The sequence below is a fragment of the Stegodyphus dumicola genome, chromosome 3 (genome assembly GCF_044657685.1).
Source record: "Stegodyphus dumicola isolate Sdum_Otavi_A_Nest chromosome 3, ASM4465768v1".
Lineage (NCBI taxonomy): Eukaryota > Metazoa > Arthropoda > Arachnida > Araneae > Eresidae > Stegodyphus > Stegodyphus dumicola.
The window spans coordinates 36,368,275-36,387,868 of NC_140770.1; the positions used below are offsets into that span (position 1 = coordinate 36,368,275).

At 30.3% G+C, this 19,594-nt stretch overlaps 2 protein-coding genes across 2 annotated transcripts in view; both read left to right on the forward strand.

Moving 5' to 3' along the window:
• Nucleotides 1-210: 210 nt before the first annotated feature.
• LOC146997967 (protein FAM200A-like) lies at nt 211-6,266 on the forward strand. Its single transcript, XM_085812416.1, has 2 exons — nt 211-874; nt 6,229-6,266. Exons 1-2 carry the CDS (start codon nt 211-213, stop codon nt 6,264-6,266), a joined length of 702 nt encoding a protein of 233 aa, XP_085668542.1.
• The window catches only part of LOC118197742 (uncharacterized), an 84,261-nt gene continuing 70,070 nt past the window's right edge, over nt 5,404-19,594 (forward strand). The window contains exons 1-4 of the mRNA XM_035369283.2: nt 5,404-5,845; nt 11,460-11,563; nt 12,625-12,768; nt 17,385-17,515. Of these exons, the coding sequence (XP_035225174.2) occupies nt 11,488-11,563; nt 12,625-12,768; nt 17,385-17,515 (351 nt within the window). The 5' untranslated portion in view covers nt 5,404-5,845; nt 11,460-11,487. The remainder of the gene's footprint in view (nt 5,846-11,459; nt 11,564-12,624; nt 12,769-17,384; nt 17,516-19,594) is intronic.

Here is a 19,594-nt window from a genome sequence, read left to right on the forward strand (position 1 = left end):
CCTGAAAAGGTAAATTTATTAAAAACTGTCAGTATGTCAGCAAACACTGTGGCTCTAAGGGTACAAAACATCGCTGAAAATATATCCTCTCAACTGTTCGACAAAAATGGACATGTTGAGTGGTTTTCTTTGGCCTTGGATGAGTCAACGGATGTGTCAGATACTGCTCAGGTGTTGATTTATATTCGATGAGTAGATAAAAGCTATGAAATGCATGAAGAACTTCTTGATATGTATAGTATTCATGGCACAACTACTGGTACAGATATTTTTAAAGGAGTTGAAATGGCCATTAATCAAAAGAACCTTCGATGGAAAAACTTGAAATGTATTACAACTGATGGAGGCAAAAACATGAGTGGGAAAGATAAAGGAGTCGTCGCTCTTGTGTCAAAGGCTGTAGAAAATGACGGTGGTTCAAAACCATTAGTCTTACATTGTATCATTCATCAACAGTCTTTGTGCGGAAAATGTTTGGATATGTCTGAAGTTCTGAAACCAGTCATATCAACTGTTAATTTTATCAGATCTTTTGGGCTGAATCACCGACAATTCCGACAATTTATTGAAGAGATTGGAGAAAATGACTTACCTTATCATACTGCCGTACGTTGGCTTAGTTGTGGGAAAGTCCTTCAGCGCTTTTTTGAACTTCGAGCAGTGATCGAAATTTTTTTGAATGAAAAGCATCGCCCTCTTACTGAATTACAAAACAACGCATGGCTGTGGAAGTTAGCATTCTATGTTGATTTGACAAAACATGTGAACGAACTGAATTTGAGATTGCAAGGAGAAAACCAGCATCTTCCTGATTTATACACTAATATCAAATCATTCCGGAAGAAATTGATACTGTTTCAATCACAACTACGAAGTAAATGTTTTTCACATTTTAAAACATGTGAAATATTCAGCCACACCACTGAGACTGAGTTTCCTATCGATTTTGCAATCGAAACTTTGAGTGCTTTGAAAATAAATTTTGATACTCGTTTCTCGGACTTTGATGCCATTGCGAATCAAATTAAGATTTTTCAGAATCCTTTTGATACTGACATTGAAACCCTAGCCCCGGAACTTCAAATGGAAATGATTGATCTACAGTGCAGTGATATAATTAAGAACAAATATCAAAACTCATCTTTGTTGGAATTTTATAAGAGTCTTCCACTGACACAATTTGATAATTTGCATAAATTTGCTCATGGGCTGTTTTCTGTTTTTGGTACTACTTATTTGTGTGAGAAGACCTTCTCCAAAATGAAGTACACAAAAAATGTTTACAGATCTAAATTAACTGATGAGCATCTTAAATCTCTTTTAATAATTGGTACAAGTAAAATTAGTCCACAACTACAAACTATTGTCAGTGGAAAATCTCAATTACATAAATCTCACTAGTATTTCATATGTCATTATACTTTTTATAAGTTATGTTTTTATTTAAAATGTATAAAATGTTAGTTGGATTCATTTCAATAATTTGTTAGTTATTATATACTGAAGTTAAATTTTCTGCATATTATACATGTCTTTACTCATTATAGTTCTGTGTTTCTTTATCCAACTTATCACAAAAACAATAACAATAAGCCTACAACAATGTTATGAGTAGTTAGCCCATGACCATATCAATGTAGATGTCATATTAATAATTATTCAACATAAAATTATAATACTTCAGTAAACTAAATTTAATTTTCTATAAAAAATATGTTCTCAAAAAGGAGTTTTCAAGTATGCTAGCTCTCCGCGGGACGGACAAAATCTATCCGCGGGCCGGATGTGGCCCTCGGGCCGTAGTTTGGAGACCCCTGATCTATCCGGAGATGTGATGAAAATTGGAAATATCCAAAGTTGGAAGAACCCAATCAAACCGGGAGAGTTGTCAGCTATGACATTTTCAGCTATTTCATTTTGGCATTCTGCGTCAAAAACTTTAAAAGTCTGAATCACTTTTCAAATTGTTACCATCAAATATTAGAGTCCTGGATTATATCTTTAAAGAAGTTAAATAATGAAGAATCAGCATAAATGTATGTATGTTTCTCGCATTCTGATAGAACAACGGTACCTGAAGCCATCCATTTTTGAATAACGTACGTCTCCACGCTAATATGGGCATCTGGAAGCCCAGGTTTGGAATTTGTTTTATTATCTATTTCATATCTTGTGCAGCATTTATGAGTTTTTTATTAAGAAACTCAACAACGATTTCAAATTTTTTTATTATCCATTTCATATCTTGTACAGCATTTATGAGTTTTTTATTAAGAAACTCAACAACGATTTCAAAACGAGCAATGGCAACGCTGTACAGGAAAAAAGAAAATCTATCTCTAGCGCGCTATGCTGTGTATCGGAATCTCTAACGATATGCTCATTTTAAAATTATTTTACGATATTGCTGCTGAAGGGAATTTTATGGTTTAAGTGCGAAGAACATGATATTTAATAAATAAAAGTAACATACAAAACGTTAAAAAAAAAAAAAATTGCCCCTTTCGGCGTAATGTAAAATCTAAAAGCCTTTCAATTTTTTTTTTTTTTTTTTTTTTTTTTTAGCGCAACGGGCAATTTCCTCAGAAGGTCTATTAATTTCTTTTCGGCATTTTGCGTTGGATCACTATAAAAGTTTGCTCGCATTGTGTTAAATCAACGGTACCTAGAGCCATCAAATTTTGAATAACACACGTTTCCGCTTGAATATGGCCATCTGGAAGCCCAAATTTGAAATTTGTTTTATTATCTATTTCCTATTTTCTAAAATTTTAACGAATTTTTGATTAACAAACTCAACGATTTCGAAGCGTTCCATTAACGTTAACATTGCGTGCATCTTCAAGCGCGAGCTGCCTTTTTAGCACAAACGGCATTAGCCCAGAAGTTCTATTAATTTCCTGCATTTTGTGTTAGTTCACTATAAATGTCGGTTCACTTTTCAAATTGTTGCTACCAAATATTAAAGCCCTGTCTTATATTTACAGAAATTAAATAATGAAGAATCTGCACAAATATATGTATTTCTCGTACTGTGATAAAACGACGGTACCCAGAACCATCAAATTTTGAATAATGTAGTCTAAATCCGAATATGGGTATTTGGAATTTGTTTTATTACCGATTTCATATTTTGTAGCACTTTAACGAGTTTTTTATCAACAAATTCAGCGATTTCAAAGCGAGCAATGGTAACACTGTGCGGAAAAAAATTATTTTATATCCAGCGAGCGACACTGTGTATCAGAAATTCTAAAGATATGCTCATTTTAAAATTATTTTGCGATATTGCTGTTGAATTGAATTTTATGTTTAAGGTCGAAGAACACGGTATGTAATAAATAAAGGTAACATCGCCCCTTTGGGCGTAATGTAAAATTTAAAAGCTTTCAGATTTTTTTTTTTTTTTTTTTTTAATATTTATTAGCCCAAAGTGTGTTAGAAAGAAAAGCTATTAATTTCGTTTTGGCAGTTCACGATAAATGTCGGATCACTTTTCAAACTATTGCCACCAAATATTACAGCCCTGTATTATATTAAAAAAAATAAATAATGAAGAATCGGCATAAGTGTATGGTATATTTCTCGCATTGTGATAAAACAACGATACCTAGAGACATTAAATTTTGAATAACTTAAATAAATCTTTAACCCCGAATATGGGGATCCGGAAGCCCGAATTTGGAATTTGCTTATTATTCGATTTCTTATTTCGTAAAACTTTAGCGAATTTTTGATTAACAATTTCAATGCAACACTGTTAAGAAAACACTTTTATCTCTAGCGTGCTTGACTTCTAAAGATGTGCTCATTTAAAAATTATTTTGCAATTTTGCCGTTGAACTGAATTTTATGGTTTAAGTGGGAAGAACATGATATTTAATAAATAAAGGTAACACATAAAACGTAAAAAAAAAAAAAAAAAAAAAAAAGCACCTTTGGGTGTAATGTAAAATCTGAAAGCTTTTCAGGTTTTTTTAATTTTAATTTTCTTTTTTTCCTGGCCATCAAGTAACGACTTCACTAGTTGTACCATCTCTTCTAGTTCACCAGCGCAGTAGCTAATCGCATCGACGGTCAGAATAGCATAGAGGCTTATTTACAATTTGTAAGGGAGATTCCTTACAAATTCTTAGTTCGCACAACCTATATGTTAGCGCATGCGCACAATCAGACCAGGTACAAGCATTTTACGCCGATTTGCTGTAAGGCAGGCAGTAGTGGGAGCGAGTGTTGTCAACTAGATATCTAGTTGGCCTTGGTGTTGTCAACCCTAACTGAGCGATAAGTTTCTACTTATCTTCGTTGTATGCGATTTCATTGTTAATTAATTTTTAGTTATAGTTATTGAAATTTACATGTTATTTGTTTGACATAACTTGAGGACGATGGATGTGTCAAAAACAAATTTCTTGTCATTTGAGTGTGGAAACAAGTTTTCGATATATTTTGAATTTGAAAGATCGAAAGAACTGTATGAGAAACCAAAATTTCACTGTTTTGATTAAAACGAGATCGAAAAAATTTCACCAGGGTTATAAACATCGTGAAATGTTACTGTTCAAATACGTTACCTTTGATGTAAAAAAGGGCATATTCATAAACAGTCATCATAAACATTATATTCAGAAAGAGTTTAATTCTTTTAACCACCTAACACCAGGGTCCGTGCATATGAAACACTAATCTTACCGAATTAATTTCAGGTGTTAACGTGAGAAGGCTTTTAAACTATCAAAATGACATATTTCATGAACAGCTGCAGAATGCTTTTAGGCACACTTGAAATCTGTTCTAGATGGTATTATCAGGAAATAACGAGCTCAAAATAAGTAACTAATAATCCTTTAAGTATTTATTGAATACGTAAGAATGCGCTGAACTGAGAAATAATAGAATGTAGGAATCAAGTGCAAACCAAGTTTATGCTAATCGCAGTAAATTAAAATGTATTTAATTATTGATGCACTGTTTTAAAATATAATATACGGAGAAAATTAAGATGTTAAAATTAAGTAATCCGAGAACCAGAATATCCGCAATGTTAGCAACATTTCAGAGTATATGCAGCAGTTTTTAAATTATTTCATCAAAAGATGTCTAAAAACTGAGAAAATAATGAATAATTTATTGATGGTCTTTTCCAAACGCATGGATCTCAAGCCATTCTAATAGATAATTTTTTTTTTATTATTTACTGTAACTGGAAGCCTTTAAATAATTCAGTAATTTTCTTGACTTTCAAAATCTCAGAAATGATACTAACCACCTTCATTGAAAGAAGTGCTTGAATACTCCGCGAGCCAATGTAAACAAACAGGTCATTCTTCCTCCTCTTCTCTTCCGGAATATATCTCATAATTTTCTGGGACTTAAATATGCATCGCTTGGGAATGCAGCAGATTCTGAGATGGGGAACTATAGGCAGTAATTCATTTTCGTATTTTTTTTGGCAGTAATTGCTTTAATTCTTTTATTTCACTGTCCGTATTGATTTTTTTCCCTAAGGCTTTGTGCACGGTGAAAGCATGAATTTAGAATTGAAATTTCTCTAGATGGGCGTGGCAGTACAAACCTTCTTGCGGTAACTTGTGTTTGTAATCGTAGCGGGAGATTTGTATATTCTGTTCGTAAAAATTATTAACAAATAGCAGTGAATCCTAGAAGACTCATATTACAGATATTCTGTTGAAGAAAGATTTATATCTTCTATGTACCCAACCATTTAGAAAATAACCCATAAGAAAAAATGCACATGTTTTCATTTACCAAATCGGATTTTATGTGCAAGAATTGGTTACATGTGATTCACTGGCGGAATTTCAATCCATTAAAGCATTCTAAGGTATGCATGATTTTTTTTTATATTAAATTTCTTGCCCTTTATGATCTTTTAATTGGAAAAGATACTCTAATTAGAAAAAATTACATATTTCTTGATAATCGAAAAATTAGATCTTATTTCATGCTTAATATTGTTTAAATTTCCATAATGTTATTTTGAATTCAACAAAATCCGAAATTAACTGTGCTATGATTAGCAAGAAACATAGCAGTTATTCAATTCATAAAGTTAACAAATAACATAACAGCTAGTCACTGATCTGAAAGCATTTAATTAAATCTGTAAGGAAATATGCTGACATACTAATTAACGTGTAATATTTAATTAATGATAATTGAGAAGGAACTTTTTGAATATTATTAGAATGTTCATAATCTTTTCAGAAAGCCAGGATAATAAGTACATGTTGAAATTCAACTAGATAGTATTTTCCAGTGTCAAACTTATTTCTGAATGGAAACCTAATGTCTTGTACGAAAACTTGTATTTTCATTTTATATTGAAACATTTGCGGGATTTGATAATGAATCTATAAATGGTAGTTGATACTGAATTTGTTATCCTTCTTAAGTTTATGAAAAACATTTCCTTGAATCAGATATTCAGAGAATAATTGAACATTTTAATGTAAAAGAAGGAGCTTCTGTAAATATAAATTTGAATCATCCAGGGTTGCGAAAGGATGCTGTATTTTCACACCTGCCTGACTGTCCAAAATATATTCCTAAAATCGTTAGAATCTAGAGAAAGTGATGATAAGAGATACAGGATTGATAAAAACAATTTATAGCTGGTATTTGTTGCATGTCTTTCTAACTACTAAATAAAGTTATAAGAAAAAAATGTTTTTACACATTTTCTGGCATAAAATCTGGTGAATTTCGTATTACTTGGATAAAGTGACCACATTTTCATTGAGACAAACCGGGACAAATGGAATGAAATGAGAATTATGAAAGCAGACCAATAATTCAAAAAAAAATCTTATTATATACATTAATACACTTGTTTATAAATATTAAAAATATATTTGTTATTAACTATTGGTAACTATAAAAGTATTTGTAAAAAACCATAAATTGAATATTATGTTTTTAATTAATTTAATATTTTATTTTTTGGCAAAAATTTGGCGACCAACTCTCCTACAGCAACCCTCTATTTTTTTCCCCGCCGCCGACATGTTTCTTTTCTTTTTATCTACTGAACACTTCTTCCAACAATCTACTAGCCGAATTACACTTATGCTATAAATTTTATCTAACAAAACTGCTTAATCATGACAAATATTCACTGCAAAATTGGGAAAAAGTGCACAATACCATACTCCTTACGCGTTTTTCAAAATAACTCATACACATAAACTATGTACACGTCGACTTATTTTTACTTAAAAAAACATCCAAGAATTACACAAAAATGGCATTGCGCACACTCTTCACTATATCCATGTACACTGCTTTTTTATCGTAAATTAGAAAAATTTCATGAAAATACATGACAATTTTCTGAATCTTTAAACCCGGTAAAAAGAACATATATGAAATTACCTGATCGCGAAAAAGTATATACCCTTTTCAAATATGAACATTTCCACATATAAAATAAATAAAATATCCAAAAACTTTTACCTCTAAATCATCTATTGTATTATAAACGTCACCAACGAATTCATACTGCAACCATTACAAATACTTAGTGTCAAATATTTAAATTATTTCCATGCATGTTTACTTCAACTAACACGTATACCAAATTCCTACAAACATAAAATTCACAAATTAACTATCATTTAATTAAAATATTACTAAACCATGTACATGTCGACTTATTTTTACTTAAAAAAAAAAAAATCCCAGAATTGCACAAAAATGGCATTGCGCACACTCTTCACCATATCCATGTACACTCCTTTTTTCTCATAAATTAGAAAAATTTCACGAAAATGCATGACAATTTTCTGAATCTTTAAACCCGTTAAAAAGAACATATATGAAATTACCTAATAATGAAAAAGTATATACCCTTTCCAAATACGAACATTTCCACGTATAAAATAAATAAAATATCCAAAAACTTTTACCTCTAAATTATCTATTATATTATAAACGTCACCAACGAATTCATACCACAAACATTACAAATACTTAGTGTCAAATATTTAAATTATTTCCATGCACGTTTACTTCAACCAAAACGTATACCAAATTCCTACAAACATAAAATTCACAAAATAACTATCATTTAATTAAAATATAATTAAATTCAAAAACTCTACTTAAAATATAAATAAGCACATACATTAAATTAATAAAAATTAGCTTACAATCCTAATTACTTTAAACGAAATCATTGCTAATAACAATTTTCCCAATAATACCAAATTACTTTACTTCCACCTTACATTTAGAACAATGCATAAAAATAATATCCTCGAATAATTAAAAATACTAACTTACCTAATCTTCTTCAGAATCTTGATTATGTGTCCGATAAACTTTTCTTATTTCTGTTTCAGGATCTTTAAAATCATACTTATAGTTCACAGCAAGGTACCAGGTAAAATAAATAACTTAATAAAACATCTTTACTTCTATCTCGCACAACCTTAAAGAAACACTTATTACTACCCCTTTCAATCCCACTAAATACCCATTTCGAATTCACTTTATTTAGGGCCATGGGTTCCAAAAATTAACAAACACTATTTCACACAACACAGAATAAAGCCAAATACAAAATTTCCAGTTTTTTTCCAGATTTCCCCCTTTTTCCGATTAAAGAACCGTAATTCGTCCATTAATATCACATGACATATCCCATGATCTCTCATTTCCCTCACACAAAATAATGCGTAATCGGAACTGAGTACTGCTCACATTATTACCAAAGTCCCAGGTAGTAACCTTTATCGCCTCCAAAATGTCGCCAAACTACCAGTTACCATATTCTAAAGATCAGCCCATATTTTTTATCCGAGTGAATACTTTGTAATAAATTTGGGTCATTTATTAAAATGTCGTGAAATTTCTCACATGATTTGGTCAAAGTATATTCTAGGCCTAATACAGATTTTAAAGTTTTAATGTTCAGCTGCATTTTTTCAATTGTCCATATTTTATTGAGACTAGAAAAAACACGTTCTGTTGCTGCATTTGTTCCTGGGAAGCATCATAATATATGGATATAAATGTGCATTTAATCTAATTCTTTCTGCAATTGTGAAAACGAATATAGTGAAAAAACATTACAAATAATTGCTTTGGTTTTTGTCCTTGCACATGCAAATTTTTTGTCGTACAATGTTTTGATTATTTGCGACGTATAATCAATTGATCTGAAACCTTGATTGTGGTTTATGGTGTGGAAAGCAAATAGCCCTTCAGCTACTGCTAGGGCTACTGTTCCTCCAATAACAAACATGTTCTTGACGAGATGTAACGACAATGATTGAACACCATCGAGTAAATCTAACTCGTTATATTGCCTAATTTAGTTTACTCTGCATGCATTTTATGTGCTTCTTTATTTCTTTATATTTGCTATAATAATTAATAAATAATAGGTAATATATTTTTACAGAATATTTAAAATAAGAAATGCAGATGTTTTCTAAAAAGCGGGACATTTTTAAAAATCGGCGGGACGCGGGACAATCCTCCAAAAAGTGGGACTGTTCCGCCAAAATTGGGACGTGTGGTCACTTTACACTTGGATGACTAATTGAAAAGACGATGAAGTTCTTTTTTTATTTTTGATACACTTTCTGTACTAGTTATTAAAGTTTTAGTAGTAATAATAGAAAATCTAATGTGTAGTGTTTTTATTGGTAACTCAGAATTAAAAATAATAGATAAGCAGTTGTTTTATAAAATAATAGATGATACTTGTTAAAGCCCTAACAGTAACAGCTCTTCTCCTACTCAAGTTAAAGTGGAAAGACTCTTCTCAGCTCTGAAGTTTATCAAATCGGATCTGTGACCTTCCAACAAAGAAGATCTTGCCGAAGCTATACTGTTTCCTAGAAATAACTAATGCCAGTTTTTCCATTTCATAATAAATGCTAATTAATATAGATAATTTGCAATGCCACCAATTTTTTTTTTTTTTCTTTCTGTAGCATCGATTACTTCTTTTATATTGAAAAAATAAGCTGTAACCCAAGTGTATATGTTTACATATATATGAGGGAGTCAGAGTCCTTAAAATTCCAGAAGTCGGAGTCAGAGTTGCAGTCGGTCTAATAGAAATGTCCGATTCCACAGCTCTAATAGAAATGTCGTAATGTCACCTGACTCATCAATCAATTGCACTTGGTATAGGAATATGGGCAGAGGCGTAGCTAAGGTTTTCAGCACCTGGGGACCCTAAAGACTTTGCACCCCTTTCTGTGTTCCTGAAGAATGGAAAGCATTTCCACCACTTAAGACGGTGCATTTGAACAACCCCCTTTTTTTAACCTTAAATTTAAGAATTTTAAGTTCTTCAGTAATTTCATCAGTTGAACAACTTACAGGTAGACCTCTTTGTGGAGACTAGGTTTTTGTCAAGCATGAAATCAAAAAATAATTTTGAAATAATTTTGGATTTTAATAATCATAAATTGAATATTTATTTGTATAGAGAAAATATGAAAAAAAGTTGAGTTGAAATTAGGAACAGTGTTGTAGGCCTTGAAGCATGGTACTACACATGGCATGTTAAGTGTGCAAAAATAGCATGTTTCTGAAGAAACTGTAGATGATATCCTAAAAGAATGAATTTACAAGCTCTAATTAGCATATTTTCCGCCAAACTGCAAAATAAAATTCACACAGTCTCAACAAAACTTCATAAAGATCACCATCAGATCTGCAAAACACATTGTTAGTTTATTTAGAATAAGTAAATAAAGTCTCTCATGAACTATGAATCATGAATTACCTCGTGGTAATTATTTTCGACAAATGTTTGATGATTGAGCTAACTCGGAATAACTAGGCAATAAGTGGTTAAATTGGCTGATATTGCAAGGGGCTGAAATCAGTTGCCAAACAATGATCAGAGATGTTAAAATATTTATTTTGATCTGAATAACAGAAAAACATGTGTGCATAGAATCATGCAGTACTTTCCAGTAAATATTTCTTCCACTATATCTGTATTTTAGTATTACACAGTATTATGATAATAAGATTATGATTTTTTTATAAGAATGGATTAATTGTTTTCCTGTATTTCTTACTGGAAAAGTTGTTTGGTATACGTCCAATGATCTGGAATGAATTAATGATGTATACTGAGGTACCACTGAATATTAAATATTGAGATTTTCCAATCATCCATTTCCATGCAAATGATATTGTTAAAAAAATTCTAAAATGTTTATTAATAAAAATAATGACATAAACAAAGCACTCATGAAGTATTTTATTGTTTTTTTTTTTTTTTGAAGTAATCATTAAAATTTGAGAAAATTTATTCTGTCTTTTGATTTATGCTAGTGCCTTTTTGCTAATTCATTAAACTTTTTGCTATATTTTGAAATAAAATTAACAATTCATTAGCAACTTTAAGAGTAGATTTCAAAATATTTAAAATCAAAGTATATAACTATTTATCTTCCAATTTCTAGTTGAAGTATATGAAAAGAAAAATTATTCATGATATCCGAAGATACATCTAATGTGTCCATGCTCTCTTCTATGGATGAAGCTGATGTTAGACCAGACTCCTGTGGTATGATAGCTTTTTTAAATACTGCTGTATTGATTTACCTTTGAAGCCTTTTTTCCTGCAAAAACTTCATATGCATCAGTACATTTTTTACAAATTAATATTTCAACCCATAGAGTAAACTTATCCAATTGATTTTAATTTATTCATAACTTTGAAATTCACTGATGACTTGTTCTTTTATTATAGTATAGTGCACAAATTGCAATACATTGAAAAAGATTTATAAAATTTTTAATATTCAGAATAATGTACAAAAGCTGATATTAATTTACTTAATATAATGGGTGCAGTCATCAGTATGCATACATATTTAATGTAACCATCATGTGAATCACTAGAAAAAACCACCAGGACCTTGAACCTAGTGCACAGAAGCTCTTTTACACTAGTGGTTGAGAATTTGACTTGCATTAACTAGACCCAGGATGAAATCCCAAAATTATTACCATCTTCAAGTTCATGCGAAACTCGTATGTTGCTGCACTTCTTGGTGTTGCTAATGGATGGCAACACGAGCAAGTAACTACATATTCGAAGCCACTGAGGTCTCTCGAATCACATGTTTGCTGCAACATCACAAAGGCATGTGGTAAGGTTAAAAAAAAAGTAAAATACACAATGCCCTTGCCAGGATTTGAACTTTGGACCTCCTGATTGCTAGCAGGATGTGCTTCCAATTACATCACATAGGCATATGATAAGGAAAGAGAAAATACTTTACAAATATTTGGTACCTTGCTATGTTTATCCACACAGTAGTATGCTCATTCATTAAATATTAATTTTATTTATACCGTATTTAAAAGTACATTTGTAAGTTGAAGCTTTCCTTCCCTGCACAGAAATTTCTCGGTATAAACGTGTAAGAAAATTACAAAAGGAACTTAGCCAAAAAACATAACAGTTAAAATATATTATTAATATAAATATATTAATATATTTTACACAATAATCATAAAATAGTTGAATAAACTGAATTTTGTAACTTTTATGCATCAAATATTTGTTTGTAAGGCTATGCTTATTATGATATGCTCATTTAATAACTTCTTTTATTTCAGATATTTTACAGTGTGGAGCATGTGGCATGAAACTTTTCAGCTTGGACAATTTTGTAATTCACAAGAGTAAAGACTGTAAAGGATCAGAAAACAGCAAATGTAATTCTGAAGAAAGTAATGTGGAAATTATTCGTTATTCCCCAAGTATGAAAAATATTGATAATAAGAAATATATGCTGCATTTACACAATTTTTGATTATTATTTGATTTATAGATAAGTGATCACATAAAAATTTTTCATATAATTTGCATGACTTTAAAACATACGTGGAACTAAAAGGTTTATAACACTCAATAGGTTTTTAACACTCAATTTATCTGTTTGGTATCTGTAGAGCTGCCAAATCATCCGATAAAAAATTGAGAGACTCCTAATTTTTCATCTTATTTCTCAACCTTCTGATAGATCTTCAAATCTTCTAATTTTTAACTTATCTAAATCTAGATCATCTCTTTGAAATTTAGTTTCATAAGAGTTATTGAAGTATCAAAGGAAAAAGAAATGCCATGAAGGAAACTTTGGTGATGAGTTCTTGAAAAAAAGCAAAGAAACATAGTTTTTTTTCTTTTCTACTTAAAGTTTCGTCAGTAGAAAAAAATTTTAAAAAACATTACTGTTCATGATCAAGTTGAATGAATGAGCCTAAATTAAAAAATAAAATAAAAATTGTTGATAATGAATTAAATTTGAAATTAATGTATAATCCAAATGATTCATTACAAAGCCAAATCCATCAAAATAAAATATTTTCAAAATTATGTTGTACCAAATGAAAATTTTCCAGTTTTTTCATGATTCAAAATTGGCAGCTTTGTGCTTATATAATGTTGTTCAAGTCATTGAATACAAACTTGTAATAACTTCTTTTATTTTTCTTAATTTTGAAATACATGATTTTTAAATCAGTATTTTGATGTAATAATGTTATAGCCAAATTTATCATTGGAGTCAGAAATGTTTTTTTGATTTCCCTAAAATTCAGTATTATCAACTCAGAGAATTAATTGTTTTCTACATTCAATGGAGTCAGTCAATGGAGATGAATTAATTTGGAAATTACAATATGATATATGTAATAAAAATTACAAACACTATTAACCCGTAAGCCATTGAGTTTTTGTCGCTCAGATCTTCCTCCAACGTTGTTTTTTTTTTCACTTCCTCCAAGGCATGCTTTTTTTCAGAAGCGCGTATGTAAAAACATTCAGAAGCATGACTTTAGTATAGTTGTTGCCATTGAACCCTAATTAATTAATCAAAATAATAAATCATAAATAATATATAATAAAAAAGAAGTAATTAGTTAATCAAAATAATCAGTACTAAATAATAATGCCATTTCACATCTAAAAATGAAGCACCAATTCTCATGAAATATTGTATTTAAGTCTCTATCATTCAGTCTAGTGCTGCCATCTATTAGTAAAGGAAACAACCACTTTAGAACACATTGCATGCTTTTGTAACATTTGAAACAGTGCAAAATCTAGATAAAAGCATGCAGCGCGTCCGTAACGTTGAGGAATAGATTGAGATGAACACCTTAAAGGTTAAATAAACAACCTAAAAATCACATTGACTTTTTTGTTCTATGATAATTATGTAATTAAAATGCACTGCTCAAGCCAATTAGGGGATATTATTATTATGGATATAAATTTCCGATGAGTAAATGTTTTGGTGACTGGTATATGATGTATATGTGTTGTAAGGTTTGAGAAAAGAAGAAGCAAGAAGCAAGGAATGATTAAATTTTATTGATGATATTTGTTGGTAAACAAGAAATGCACAATTTGTGCATATTTTACAAATAAACAAAAAATGGGATTTTTCAGATACAAATGAGTTTTAATAAGGGGTATGGTTTACCCTGTTTGCATCAGAAATACAGGCCATGAAAAAAGCCAGGTTTACAGTAGTATTAACATTCACAGCAGATGGAACAAATTTAAAACACACTTTCAAAAGAAAAACTGCTCATAAAATAAAATTCCTGCCTGGCATTTTTGTATATTTTCATGAAAAGGTGTGGTTGGATGAGAATGGTGTAAAATTGTGGATGGAAAACATATAACTTAGGCAACCAGATACTCTACAAAATCAACACAGCTTGTATGTATGGTATATGTTTCACAGTTGCATAACGGAGAACATTAAAAATTAGTTAAAACAGAACTGTACTAAAGTTGCTGCTATAACGGGTGGTGTAACTTCATTGTCTCTCAACCTTTAGACGTCTCGATACAACTTTTAGACAATCTTTAGCCTTAGATACATAGTCTTTGATACTAGAACCTTTAGAAGTGAAGTAAAGGAAGTCTTCCCCTTGAAAAAGGGGCTTTATTGAATGAACTATTCAGAGATCACGTGTGTACTGGAATAACTAGATGATGAGTATTGAAAAAGTGTACACACACACACACACACACAAAAAAAAAAAAAAAAAAAAAAAAAAAAAAGGAGCTATGTATGCTGCATCACTCAATGTGCTGTGTGATTTCATGATCAAATCGTAAAAAAAAAAGTAAAAGTGGAAACAATGATCAAATCCTTCAAACAGCATGGGATTTCTTATGCTAAGGATGGCAGTGAGGACAATTTGTTATACTGATGACAAAGCAGAAACTGAGTCATTAGGTACAGAATGGAACCCATAGGCGAGCTTCTCAACAACCAAAATGAGGATGTACTTGAGAAGCTATTTGCCTTAGAAGATGAATGTTAGGATTTTGCAAGATTTTAAATATATTGATGAGTGATTTGTTTTATGGTTTTAACTTATATAAATTTCAATCTAATTTTTTTTTCGTATTTGACCTATGAGATGACCCATGATTTTGGAGGAGCCTTTTTTTTATGATCCAGCTATCATTTTATCTGCATAAATATTTGGTAGTTAATTATGATTTATCTATTTGAGTTCATGATTTCCAAATTTTGTATTTTAGTTTGGTACATGTCACAATAATGCCTCCAAGATTTATTAAGCCTATCCGTTTGAAAAGAAACTGAAGTGAATCAATCTTATATTATTCTTTTTCTTATATTATTCTTTTTCTTATATTATTCTTATTATTATTCTTTTATTATTGCATTTTCTTACCTTTTTTTTAGGATTTATTAATGACAACGTTTTGTTCAGTATACTAAGCTATTTAAAGATGAATTCTTATTAATTGAGACATTATTTATTCCTTTTATATATTATCAGCTGTTCAGGTTATATATATATATATATTTTGCTTTTTAATGAAGTGTTAAAAAATCAGTGATATAAAAATGTATTTTTCATTATATACACACACACATATGTAAACTTACTGTAGTCGTGTATTTTCGCATATTAAGGCTACTTATTAGTTTCGTTGTATATGTATAATTTGGTATTTTAATACGGCATCTCCATTATTACTGAACAAGTAATTTTCTAATACAGTACAAAGTCTGTAATCCAGACTCATCGGGACTTCGGCCATTCCGGATTATAGATCATCAATTTAAATCTGGTAAGATGGCATGCAGAAATTATACAATTAAAAATGTGAAATCGTAATTTATGAAATAAAGAACAATTGTGATCTAAAGGATATCAAAATTTACAAAAAAAAAAAAAAAAAAAAAACACCTTAGTACTTATTTGTTTACTTTATTAAACATTTTTTTCAATGTAAGTTGTTTAAGATGTTTCCACAAAAAGTTCCTTTTTCTTGTGTCATATATAGTGGACTTTCCAATGCCATATTTTGTCATATATTGTGGACTTTCCAATGCCACATTTCTCACATAATTTTGAGACGGATGGGCCTTTATCCATTTTTTGCAGCAATTCCACTTTTTGTTTAATGGACATCGAAACATGCTTTCGCTTTGCAGATCTTTTGGCAGCTCCAGAATTGGAAACTCTTTTTGACATAATAAAAAGTTCAAGCTTAATTTTTATAAAATTGTTCTAACAGTCTGCAAAAAATAATAAGCCGGATCCAATTAGAAGATCAAGAACAGCGCAATCTGCAACATTGACTGAAATTCCTTAGATAATTTTAGCCTAGCTTATACCGTCTGTTATACATTAAACACGCATGTGTTTATGCATGCATAAACGCATTATGCATTTATGCATGTGTATAAAGTTTGTAGCTTTGAGGTCCGGATTATAGATCATTCCGGATTATGGACGTCCGGATTACAGACTTTGTACTGTAGTATGAAATAATTCAAAAATGCATGGTGGTGGCTATATATATTTTGAATTTTTGGTTCTTGCATATTAATGCAAAACAAAATCATAATTTTAAAAATTATATATTTTATATACACAAATTTTATATTTTAGGTATTTATCATTTAAATCAATCAGTAAATTTACTTATGGATTTTAGTTTCTTTTGTTCTGATAGAAATTTCACAGTGATCACTTTATGAATTTAAAGCAACTGTTTCCTTTATTGATTTAATGGCACACTACTGTGTTCTTCCATCATGAGACCGAACACAGGCAAATACTACAAGCGCATACTTTAAAATTTAGTTTAAAACAAAAAAATATCACAACTTGGCTATGAAAACCCTGGAATGTGGAACACAATAAAAAGAATGCATTCGAAAATAGCATTGTTGCTTGTTAAACAGAAGATCAGTGATGCACTGGTGCCAGAGTGTGACATCTCAAAATTTGGCAACTTCTATTAAATTGATTGTGCTAACATGCAAGTACCAAACTATTTTAGATGTATGTAAAAATCGTTCCCTTTTTTTTAGCAAAAGCGAAGAAACATAATAAACTAAACAAGAAATATGAAGACGAAAACTATGGATTGGATTGTGTTTCATCTACCGATGAAAAACAACAGAAAGAAGTTAAAGATAGGGATTGTTATGTGTCCAGAAAGGTAGGAAGTTTTATAATATTATTGTTAATGCAGGAAGAAATATGCCAAAAAATAATGTCTGGCATATTTCTTCCTGCATTAATTGTCAGTTTTATAATTTTATAGAACATAAGAATAGATGCTTAGCCACGGAACCTCATTTGCTATAGAAAATGAAGAAGCAAATAAGCATGTATAATTATCTTGCGTTTGGTTAAAATACAACTTGTGCCTCCCGAAAATTTTTTTTTTTTTTTGCATATAACTGGGTGTAGTAACAGCAGTGATATAAACTCTGTCTCCGATATTTTTTGGTTTTATGCACCTCCTCAAAAAGTCGTCAACTCGCTAGTTACCTTGTGAATTGGCAAAAAGCATCTGTTCTGCTGTTGTTTTTTGGGGATGCAGATAACTTTTTCAAAATGCTTTATCTCATTATATCTGCATAACTGCCACTTACATTCTGTGTTTTATACAAAAAACTAAGGTTTCTGCATTTTCAGCTACTTTTAATTAAGTTTTTAATTTATCGTGTACTGTTCCAAAATTGAAAATATCTTTCAGTCCTCTCTGTAGCAGTGAATATATTTTTCTTTCACTAATTGTAATGCCTGTACCTTTTCACTTGCAAGTAATGCTTCAGCTTTATGTTTTGATTATAAAATATGCTAAAAATTGTGCTGATGATGGTGCTTTTTTATATTGTGTTTTAAATAATTCTATACATACTTTATCAAGATTTTTTAAATTATTTTAAGCAAGATCTTTCCATACTTCTAACAGCTTCAGGAATGCTGTAAGAATCTTTCTGAATTTTATCTAAACTTACTGAAAATGGCTTCCAATGAAGTAAGAGATCTACGTTTTGCTTGACTGCCATATTTAAAAGCTTCTGACTGTATATTCTTATTTATTGCTTCTCAGTTTTTCCCACAATTTACAGGAAAATTTGGCCAATTATGTAACTTTCATTACAATTGTTTCTTGGCTCTCCATTTCAAGGCAATTACATACTGTATTCCAGTGTATTTTAGATGATATATTTAAATAAGTTCCATTATATTAATTTCATTTGTTTTGGCAAGCTGGTAAAAGTATTTTATATTCTCGAATAACATTCTTAGCAGCATTTGTAATCTTTGGTGTATAAATGAAGTGTATATGCACTATAAATCGAAAACAGTTTTTCTTTTCTCATCTTAACTAAATTTGTTACATTATGTAAAAGCTGTGAATTTTCCATTCAAATTTCTTAATGGGCATCAACAGCAAGGTTAAATAAATTTTCACTTGTATATGGAGTTAATGGTTTTTCATTATTTCTACTGAAGTGCAGTTTCATCTATTGTGCAGTGCACATGCAAGTTATTTCATGCTGAAAGCAGCAAAAAATGGTGGTAATAATGCAAAATAAATTAATAAATAATGCATTTAAAATTCATCCCCTACAATTCAAAATAAACAAATTCAAAAATGGGGGGGGAAAGAAAAAAAAACAGAAGCACAATGGCAAACTGCAAGAAAAAGATGCGAAACAAGCCAAAACTATAAATGAAATAAGGAATTCACATCGTCATCAGCGGGTTGGTACAACTAAATTTATAAATAAATCAGCCTGTTTCTGAATTAGTTAAAGGCAGAAATTAAAAGTTTAAAATTTAAAATAATCTTAGAATAATAATCAAAGTAGTTTGTATCTCCAATCCCTACAAGTTGAAGAAAGCAGTATAAAAAAATTGTGAAATATATAGCATCAAAAATATAAAAAAATCAAAAATAAGCATAAATATTTATTTTGAGCAGACTTTGATTAAGTTATTTCGAAGCAGGAGACATGAAAAATGAGCAATGCCCTCGTCAGGACTTGAACCATGGACCTCTCGAATACACGACGAGTGTGCTGACCACTACACCAGTGCAGGCATGCTAAGAAGGTGATAGAAATACCTTGTAGACTGAGTACAAAAGTAAAACCTGCAATTAAAAACAATCCAACATATATAAATTTTGAAATCCCATAGGCCAGGTTAAACACTTTTTAAAAACATTATAGCATCAAAATCTATATAAGTAAAATAGCTTAAACATCTAATAAGAATT

Coding starts and splice junctions, on each gene's coding strand:
- LOC146997967 (XM_085812416.1), top strand. CDS start 211: ATGCATGAAGAACTTCTTGATATGTATAGTATTCATGGCACAACTACT. Junction 875..6,228: donor GTTTCAATCACAACTACGAA/GTAAATGTTTTT, acceptor TAATCTTTTCAG/AAAGCCAGGATAATAAGTAC.